The sequence below is a fragment of the Miscanthus floridulus genome, chromosome 17 (genome assembly GCF_019320115.1).
Source record: "Miscanthus floridulus cultivar M001 chromosome 17, ASM1932011v1, whole genome shotgun sequence".
Classification (NCBI taxonomy): Eukaryota; Viridiplantae; Streptophyta; class Magnoliopsida; order Poales; family Poaceae; genus Miscanthus; species Miscanthus floridulus.
The window spans coordinates 28,704,358-28,713,933 of record NC_089596.1 but is presented as its reverse complement, the minus strand read 5'-3'; the positions used below and the strand labels follow the sequence as shown (position 1 = coordinate 28,713,933).

Genomic DNA, 9,576 nt, shown 5'->3' with positions numbered 1-9,576 from the left:
CCGTGAAAGCTTAGTTTTTTTTTTAATCTTTTTCAAAAGGAAATGAGAGTTAGGGCGCGTTTAGTTCCGAAAATTTTTGACTTTGGGCTATCGTAGTATTTTCGTTTGTATTTGGTAAAAATTGTTCAATTATAGACTATTTAGGCTTAAAAGATTCGTCTCGCCAATTACAGACAAACTGTGCAATTAGTCATTCTTTTTACCTACATTTAATGCTCTATACATGTGCCGCAAGATTTGATGTGACGAAGAATCTTGAAAATTTTTTGTTTTTGGGTGGGATCTAAACAGGGTCTTATATTAAAACGTGAAATAGTACAATCCTAGATTACACACGAAAAACGCGAAATAAAGAAGATACAATATATCCATGTCTTCCATCATCTTCCTCCCAGTTGGCTTTCATCGATGCAATTAAGGCTGGATAACGAGCTAGCTCGGCTCATTCTGGCTCGTTAAGATAACGAGCTAGCTCGGCTCGGCTCGTTAAAAGCTCAAGCTGGCTCGTTAGGTTCACGAGCAAGGTATAAAAAATACACAAAATATAATATTTGCATTTATCTAAAGTTTGAGAATAATAATAATATAAAAGAAATGCATCTAGATCAGTTACCAGTCAATTTATAGGGTCTAAACCAGTTATCAGTCAATTGTAAAGTGCAAGACATGAAGTAATACAAAAACTAATATAAGTTTTAATACTTCGCGAGCTGGCTTGAGTTGGCTCGTTATAGCTAACGAGCTAAAATCATAGCTCGGCTCGACTTGTTATCATAACAAACAGAGCCGAGCCAAGTCTAGCCAGCCACGAGCCGAGCGAGCTAACGAGCTTCGAGTTTTTCGTACAGATGCAATCAATGCTCCAGACAAATAGATACCATTAAATATTGAAGCCGTGATCTCCAACGTCCCAGCACCAGACCACAATGCGTCTGAATCCAAGGAAAAAGATAGGTGTTCGAATCATCTGGTACAGCACAGGTTCAAATTCAGCACTCAAGCTCTTGGTCCTTCAAGCTCGATGCATGGTTTCCACTCTGTGGACATCGATGATGAGGTCGACGTCTAGATTTAGGCCCTGTTTGGCATGGCTCTGGAGCTAAACTCCAGCAACTCCAACCAATTTTTCAGCCAAACACCCCAGCTCTAAAACTCCATGGAGCTGCCAACTCCATGAAGCTGTAGTGCAAATGGAGGTGGAGTTTTGGAGCACCTCTTCTCCTACTCTAGAACTGGCCAAAATAGATCTAGACATGGAGTTAGGGTGAAATTACCCGCAATTGCCACTGATTACACAACTCGAACCGTTTTTCTTTCTATTCGCTCTGCCTCCCACACCTGCGTGCGGTCGACTCCCCCTCCCTCCCTCTCTCTCTCTCCGCGAATCCGCGTGACCGGGCGACGCGCGCTGGGCGACTGCGCCCTCCGCCGGCCACGGCCCAGCAACGCCATCGCCGGCCAGCGCCCCTCCCCTCCCCTCCCCCCGCCTCTCTTCCCCCTCTACTCCATCCCCCACCTTTTCCCTAGTGGAGAAGAGAAGAAGGTCTCCTCCATCCCCAACCCTAACCCTAGAGGAGAAGGGGAAGAAGGACGCCTCCATCTCTGCCGGAGAAGAAGGAGAAGAGGGCGACGTGAAGCCCCCCGCCGTCCCCAGCAAGCGTACGCGCGGCTTCCTCGCGACTAGGTGACCCCGTCCGCTGCCACCGCCCCCTCACCCCGCCTGTGGCTACCGGACCTCCCCCGCTGAGCCCACCTCGATCCAGATCCAAGGTAACTCCTCCGTCTTCTCACCGTGGCCGCGCCCCCTCCCCCTCCCGTCCGGGACCGGTTCTGCTCGGGGTGCTCCGTCTTCTCACCGTGGCCGCGCCCCCTCCCCCTCCCGTCTGGGACCGGTTCTGCTCGGGGTGAGGGGGCGGCCTTTTTTGTTTGCTGGTAGTGGTAGCCATGGAAATCAGAGTTTTCGTTTCTGAAACTTGAATGGATACGCCTAGCCAGGTCTCCGAATCTCCTAGGAATTGTTTCTGAAACTTGAATGGTAGTGGTAGTGGTAGCCATGGAATTGTTTCTGAAACTTGAATGAAATTTAGGTTGTTGGGGGAATTGAAAGTTGAAACACATGCTGTGGTTCACGGTTCACCTCACCTAGTAGGGGAACTGGGAAGTGTCATTCTGGCAATGATGAAATTCCATCCTTCCATCACGCATTTACCTAACTGCATTATAATGATATCTGTACCTAATGGAGTACTCTCTTGTTTACACACAAACTGTTTTTTCATCATTTATATACCATAAGTTGGTTATCTGTCATGAAATTGTTTGAAGTGAAAGTTCTATTGCCCATCATGGCATCACCTGTTGGATAGATTAGAGTCTAATATGAAATTTGTGAGTTCGATAGATGCCTGAAATTGATTGGAACTCGGAGAACACTCGAGTACTATGTATGTTGTTTGCCGAACAAGTTGAAAAAGGAAATCGGCCAAACACACACTTGAATGCACTTGGTTATGCTGAGGTTGAGAAAGGGTTCAAAGAAAGGACTGGAATTGTGGCTACCAAGGTTCAGATCAAGAACAAATGGGACAAGTTGAAGGAAGATTTCAAGGCATGGAAGAAACTAATGCTGAGCCAAACAGGGACTGGTTGGGATCCTATAAAGAAGACTATTGCTATGGATGATGAATGGTGGAAAAAAGCTAGAGCTGTAAGTTGGTTCAAGATTTTTGCTATATTTGTTTTCCATATGACAAATCTGTTTGTAATACTTTATAATAATATGTGTTGTTCTGCTTATTTCAGGACATTCCGGGCTGTGGAAAGTTCAAAAAGAAGGGCCTTGAGAATGAAGATGACTTAGCCAAGTGTTTTGCTGACATCACTACTATTGGTATTGATCATTGGTCTCCTCATGTTGTGAATGTTGAAAATGTTGATGAGACACAAGAGGAGGCAACCAATTTTGATCCACAAGATGATGATGTCAGTCCTGAAACACAAGAGGAGGATATTGGTATTTCTCCTCCACCTGCAAGTGGCAAGAGATTGGCTAGGCCTGTTGAAAAAAGTGGCAAGAAGGCGAAGTCTGGAAATGCACTCCTAATTCAAGAAGCAGTAAACAGTATGGCAAGTTCAGCCAATGAATATGTTTCGAAGAGACATGGAAAATACTCTATTGATGAAGTGATGGAGGTTGTGATTGCTTGTGGGGCCGGCTATGATAGCAATGAACATTACATTGCAACTGAACTGTTTGTGAAGAAGGAGCAAAGGGAGATGTTCATGACCTTGCCTACTAATGAGATTAGGTTCACTTGGCTTAGGAGGAAGTACAATGATAAATATGACAAGTAGAAATGGTAGTGAGATTTTTCTGTATGGCAGTTCTGTATGGCAGTAAACAGTCTATTTTTTTTGTATGGCAGTTCTAGCTACATTCTATTTTTTGTATGGCAGTTCTGTACTTTCTGTATGGCAGTAAACAGTTCATTTGTGTAGTTCATACAGAAAATTCCCCATCGATGAAAGTTGTAGTTCATTTTTCTGTATGGCAGTTGTAGTTCTGTATGGCAGTTCTGTATGACAAGTAAAAAGCTTTCTGTAGTTCATTTTCATTTATGTCAATGTTCATTTTTCTGTATGGCAGTTGTAGTTCATTTTCATTTTCTGTATGGCAGATGTCTTCAAGTTCTTGCAGTTCATATTTGTGTAGTTCTGTATGGCAGTTGTAGTTCATTTTCATTTTCTGTATGGCAGATGTCTTCAAGTTCTTGCAGTTCATATTTGTGTAGTTCTGTATGGCAGTTGTAGTTCATTTTCATTTTCTGTATGGCAGATGTCTTCAAGTTCTTGCAGTTCATATTTGTGTAGTTCATTTTCATTTTCTGTATGGCAGATGTCTTCAAGTTCTTGCAGTTCATATTTGTGTAGTTCATTTTCTTGCAGTTGTATGGCAGTTGTATCTTACATTTCATTTATGTCAATGTTCACAGATGTCTTCAAGTGAGTCTGATGATTCTAGTGATGGGGAATTTTTTTTTAAAATGGTTGAGAGCAGTGCAAAACTAGCACAAAGTTATCATGAATTGTATATGGACAAGGCACCGCCGAGGTTTATGTTTTCACAACAAAGTGGAATGGGATGGCTGATGGAGACGGTTAACACTCCAGGGGAGTGTCATCGCATGCTTCGGATGAATGAGGTTATTTTTCATGATCTTCATGATGTGTTGGTTGAGAGGTACGGATTAAAACCGTCGAAACACATTAATACATATGAGATGTTGGCCATTTTCCTATTCACATGTGGTGGGTGTGAGTCAAATAGAAGAGGACAAAATAAGTTCAAACACTCAGGTGAAACCATTAGTAGAAAATTTCATGAAGTTTTAGATTGTGTGGTTGCCATGGCACAAGATTTCTTGAGACCAACAGATCCTAATTTCCGCAATGTGCACAAGAGGATTAGGAATGACAAGAGAGCATATCCACATTTTAAGGATTGCATTGGTGCACTTGATGGAACCCATGTTCGTGTGTTTTTATCACCTGAAGAACAAGTGAGATATATTGGTAAGACTAGAATTGCAACTCAAAATGTGCTTGCCGTTTGTGATTTTGATATGCGCTTCACGTATGTGGCTGCGGGTCAACCGGGTTCTTTGCATGACACTAGTGTATTGTACCATGCATTGGAAGCAGATGTAGATGTCTTCCCACATCCACCTCAAGGTAAATATTTTGCTTACGTTCTTTTTCATATTTGTATGCACAAACTTATCTTGTTTTACATATGTGTAGGCAAGTACTATGTTGTAGATGCGGGCTATCCTAATCGTCCGGGGTACCTAGCTCCATACAAGGGTGAAAGATACCACTTACCCGAGTGGCATCGAGGTATGGAACCAAATAATCCAAAAGAGAAGTTCAACCGTATACACTCATCTGTTCGTAATGTTATTGAGCGCTCATTTGGAGTATTAAAAATGAAATGGCAAATCCTTTACAAGATGCCCGGTTATTCAATGGCCACACAAAAGAAGATTGTTGCTGCTACCATGGTCCTACACAATTTCATACGTGAACATGCTAGTGTTGATGTGGACTTTGCTAATTTTGATAGAGATCCTACCTTCATGCCTACTATTCCGGAAAGGTACAACAAGTATGCCGTGTCTCAACATGCCTCCGATGGATCAACTTCGGAATCAAGCTTTGTGACTATGGACACATTTCGTGATAATATGGCTACATCCGTCGCCTTAGCATGGAATTAGTGCAATGATTATTGTAACGACCTTATTTTGGAACTATGAACTTATTTTGGATCTATGTGTACTCAGATCAATCATTGCAACCATTTGCTGAACTGCCTTGTTCTGTTTAATTTTGAATCAAAATCTGAAAATCCAAATGCAAATGCAATGCAATGCTGCTCTGCCACTCTGAACCGGCCGCCAGCTTCACTAATCAGCTAGTGCATGTACTTTCACGGTAGTTGCCACAGATCTTTTCACCAATCAGCTAGTGCAGCAGCTACCCTCTTCATTTTTCACGGTAGTTGCCACATATCGATGACAGTCAAATGAAAGTGTGCCTTCTAAAATCTTCTTGGCATAGTACAACAGTAGTACTTCACTGCATTTACTTTCATTTCATATTTATGAGAAGTAGTTCAAATCGAACCAGGGGCAACAATGGCAATCTACCCTTAAACTCCTCTTTTCTGGAGCTGGGGACACCCTCCCAGCCAAACACCTCCATCAGACAACTCCAACTCCACCCAGAGCTGACTCCACCAGGAGTTCTGGAGTGGAGCAGCTCTACCCAGAGTTGGAGTCATGCCAAACAGCCCCTTAGTATCCTCGCACGGAGTAGCTGGAGTGTTAGTTGATCTCCACCAATAGGCCCAACGGCCTATTGGGTCCTTATTTCTGCTACTTGATCGGGAGAGCCTAACCCTAATCTGGTTGGTGGGCCCCTGTCACACAGCACACATAAAAAAGAAGGTGGGGGTGAGGGCTCGGACTACGAGGTTCAACGGAGCCGCCACCCACCTACAGAGAAACCCTAAACCGATCCAAAGAGCTACTGCCAGCGACGGGATGTGCCCCCAACAACCTCCGTCGTTCCCCTGCAGGTCACACCGGACCGCCGTCTCGCCACCGAGCCAGAGCTGCCCCTACACCAGCGTCTACGCTGCTGCTGTGCAGCAACAGTGAAGGCGAGAAAGAGCTTACCCGATCCTACGGTCACAGAGGTACACACATCGATCCTAACAATGGTACCAGAGCCGGTTGCCTCTGTGTAATCCTAACCCTAACCGGGTAAAAGCAAAGAAAAGAGTGACCGGGGTGGCGGACATCATGGTCTACCGGTCATCACCGCCACCGCGCGTGGGGGAAAGAAGCCGCACCGTTCGACGGCGCACGGCAAAAGTAAAGAACCGAACAGATCCAGTTCGGATCTAAGGAAAGATGAAGAGTGGGTTCGGATTTGGCCAAACCCTAAGACCTAACCCTAATTTTAACCCCAATCCCAAATCGGGTTAATCCCAAAAGAAGAAGGGGAAGAGGAAAGAATCCGGGTTCAACCGAACCCTAACCCTAACTCGCATGGAGAAAGGGAAAAAGGGGAAAGTCATTCGGATGAACTCCAAAAGAGAAAAGAAATCAAAGAAAAGAAAGGAAAACAGAAAAGAAAGAAGAAGAGAAACAGGGGTCGGCACACGAACCCTAACCCTAGATCCATTCGGATGAACTCCGAAAAGAAAAAAGAAAGATCACAAAGACAAATCAGAAAAGATGACAGGTCGGATTCCGAACCCTAGATCTATAACCAGTTCAGAAAAGAGGAACGAGATTCAAATCCGAAAGGGGAAGGGGAAAAGAACAGGGTCGGCACACGAACCCTAACCCTAGACCTAAACCCTAATCCCCACCTATCAGATTCGGATAAGAGAAAAAGGAGATCCAAATCCGAAGGGGAAGGGGTGGACCTACCTCGCCGGCCTTTCGCCGGCGCGGGAGAAGAAAGGCCGAACTGGGGCAGCTGCTCGCCGGGCTCGGCAAAGGGGGCACCGTGGCTAGGCCGCTCGACGGCGGCGTGCTCACCCGTTGGGGAGCACGCGCACCGCGCGAGGGGGCCGGTGACGGCGCCATGGCTGCCTCGCTGGCTGCCTCGCTCCACCGTCCGCTCTTTCGCCTGCTCGTCGCTCGATTGCGGCTGCGCTGCGTTGAGGAGAAAAGAGAGAGAGGCGATGAGAGAGAGAGCACCGGGAAGAATGAAGCTAGGGTTTTCCCCCGGGCGCGCGGCGTCGAGGTTTTTAACCGAGCGAAATCGACGCTTGGCCGTCCGATGCTGGATGAACGACCAAGATTAAATGGGCCAACTCGCGGCCTAGGCGGGCGCGCGTGGCCGAATCACTTTGCCGGCCTAGGCCCAGGTTGCGGCCTGGGTGCGGTCGGGCACCGCGCAGCTGTGTGGGCCGAGCCGGCTTTTGCCAGTCTTGGGCCGAAATAGTGAAGAAGGAGCCCGTTTCCGAATTTTTTCTTTTTCTAGAAAATTGAAAAAATGGAAATTGGCTCAAAAGAAAATATAGAAAAAGTAAAATTCAAGAAATTGATTGAAAGTTTTCCGCTGCTAAAGAAATTATTGATTCTCCAGTTATTTTGAACCAAAATGGTATTTAATTGGAGAAAAAAGAGATTTGTCATGGATTATGATGTTGTTATTTTCTGACCAACGTTGTTAATAACAATATCGTAATTTTAATGATTTATGCATTAATTCTACTTCTGCCCAATGGTGATGTAGAATTAGTGTATAAGAACAGATGTTAATTTTAATGATTTATGCATTAATTCTATTTCTGGCCAATGGTGATGTAGAATTAGTGTATGAGAACAGTTGTAAAAGTTAATGATTTATGCATTAATTATATTTCTGCCCAACGGTGATGTAGAATTAGTGTGTAAGAACAATTGTGAAAGTTAACAGTTTATGCATTAATTCTATTTCTGCCCAACGGTGATGTAGAATTAGTGTATAAGAATAGTTGTATGTTTTGATTTTGATCAACGTTGGAATCAAGGCATGCAAATGGTGTTATTTTTATGTTAAGAAAGTTTTGACCTGGTTTTTATCTTGTCTAAGATGAACTGGGTAGTCACCTCACCGTGTTCCACTGAGATTGTGGCACTGGTGAGGGAGACAAAAAGAGAATGATGCCTCTTGGGCAACTAAAGAAAGTGATTTTGAATCCCAAAAGATATCCTATGGCTTTTGAGCATAGGAAGTGGGTCACTACAAACAAAAATATTTGGCTGTGATAAAGAACATGATTGAACCTGCAATTGTGGGCTCAATCCCAGAATGTGACACGGTCATCGAGTACCTCGATAGAATAAAGAGTCAGTTCACTGGCTCTTCAAAGACATATGCCAATTAGCTGATAAAGCAGCTGGTCACAGAGTGTTAATCTGGAAAAGGTGGCATAAGAGAGCTCACGTTGCGTTGTCGAAATTATGGCACTGTCGTTTAGGCTATATTTCGAGGGGGGAATAGAAAGACAAGTTAAGAATGATATTCTTCCTCCATTAGAGCTCTCAGATTAAGTTCAATGCAGGGAATGCATAAAAGAAAAGTATGTAAAGAAGATTAAGAAAGATGACAAACGAAGCGCAGGAATTTTATAGATTATTCACACAGACATCTATGATCAGCTTTCCTGTAAAGAGTGTGGATGGTTATGATTTGTTCATAACATTCACATATGAGTACTCCCATTATGGCTATATTTATCCAATCAAAGAAAGAAAAGATATACTGGATAAATTCAAGATATTAAAGATTAAGATAGTCAGGTCTGACCGTGGGGGAGTACTGCGGTCGGCATACCCTAAAAGAATGGCATAGTAGCCCAGTATTCTATACCGGGTGAACCTCAATAGAATAGAGTAGCTAAAAGAATCAATCGTACCCTGATGGATATGGTGGGTAGTATGATAAGTTACTCTACCTTACAGTTGAGCCTGTGGATGGAGACGTTAAAAACCCCATTCATATTCTAAAAAGAGTACCAAGTAAGTCGGTGCCCAAAACACCGTATGAGTTATGGACAGAAAGCGTACCCTCACTAAACCACTTGCGTGTGTGTGGGGGAGCCCTGCTGAGGCTAAAGTATTTAACCCAAACATTGGGAAGTTATATCCCAAAATAGTAAGTTGCCATTTGTTTGGCTACATAGAAAAGTCAAAAGGTTTTTGTTTCTACTGTCCAGAGAGACATACAAAGTTTATGGAAACGAGACACGCTGTTTTCCTAGAAGATGAAAAGATGAGGGGAGCATGGTAGCTCAAGAAATTGTCCTTGAAGTGAAGCGGGTGTATGCGCCCACTCCAATCATTCACGAGCCAATTTTCTCACTACATGCTATCGCTGCACCGATAGTGCAAGATACTATGGTGTCAGCACCTGTTGTTATTCCACCTGTGGCAACAATGAATGAAAATGAGAAACCTGTTCTTCAGGATCCTATAGAACCTATTGCCACACATGAGGGAGAGCAACAACAGC

General features: G+C 44.0%; 1 protein-coding gene across 1 annotated transcript; it reads left to right on the top strand.

Moving 5' to 3' along the window:
• Window positions 1-2,401: 2,401 nt before the first annotated feature.
• Window positions 2,402-5,276, top strand: LOC136515478 (uncharacterized). Its single transcript, XM_066509055.1, has 6 exons — window positions 2,402-2,707; window positions 2,803-3,350; window positions 3,678-3,747; window positions 3,836-3,886; window positions 3,993-4,731; window positions 4,801-5,276. The coding sequence occupies exons 1-6, from the start codon at window positions 2,402-2,404 to the stop codon at window positions 5,274-5,276; spliced, it is 2,190 nt and encodes a 729-aa protein (XP_066365152.1).
• Window positions 5,277-9,576: the final 4,300 nt, after the last annotated feature.

Coding starts and splice junctions, on each gene's coding strand:
- LOC136515478 (XM_066509055.1), top strand. CDS start 2,402: ATGCCTGAAATTGATTGGAACTCGGAGAACACTCGAGTACTATGTATG. Junction 3,351..3,677: donor TACAATGATAAATATGACAA/GTAGAAATGGTA, acceptor TCTGTATGGCAG/ATGTCTTCAAGTTCTTGCAG. Junction 3,887..3,992: donor GTAGTTCATTTTCATTTTCT/GTATGGCAGATG, acceptor CAATGTTCACAG/ATGTCTTCAAGTGAGTCTGA.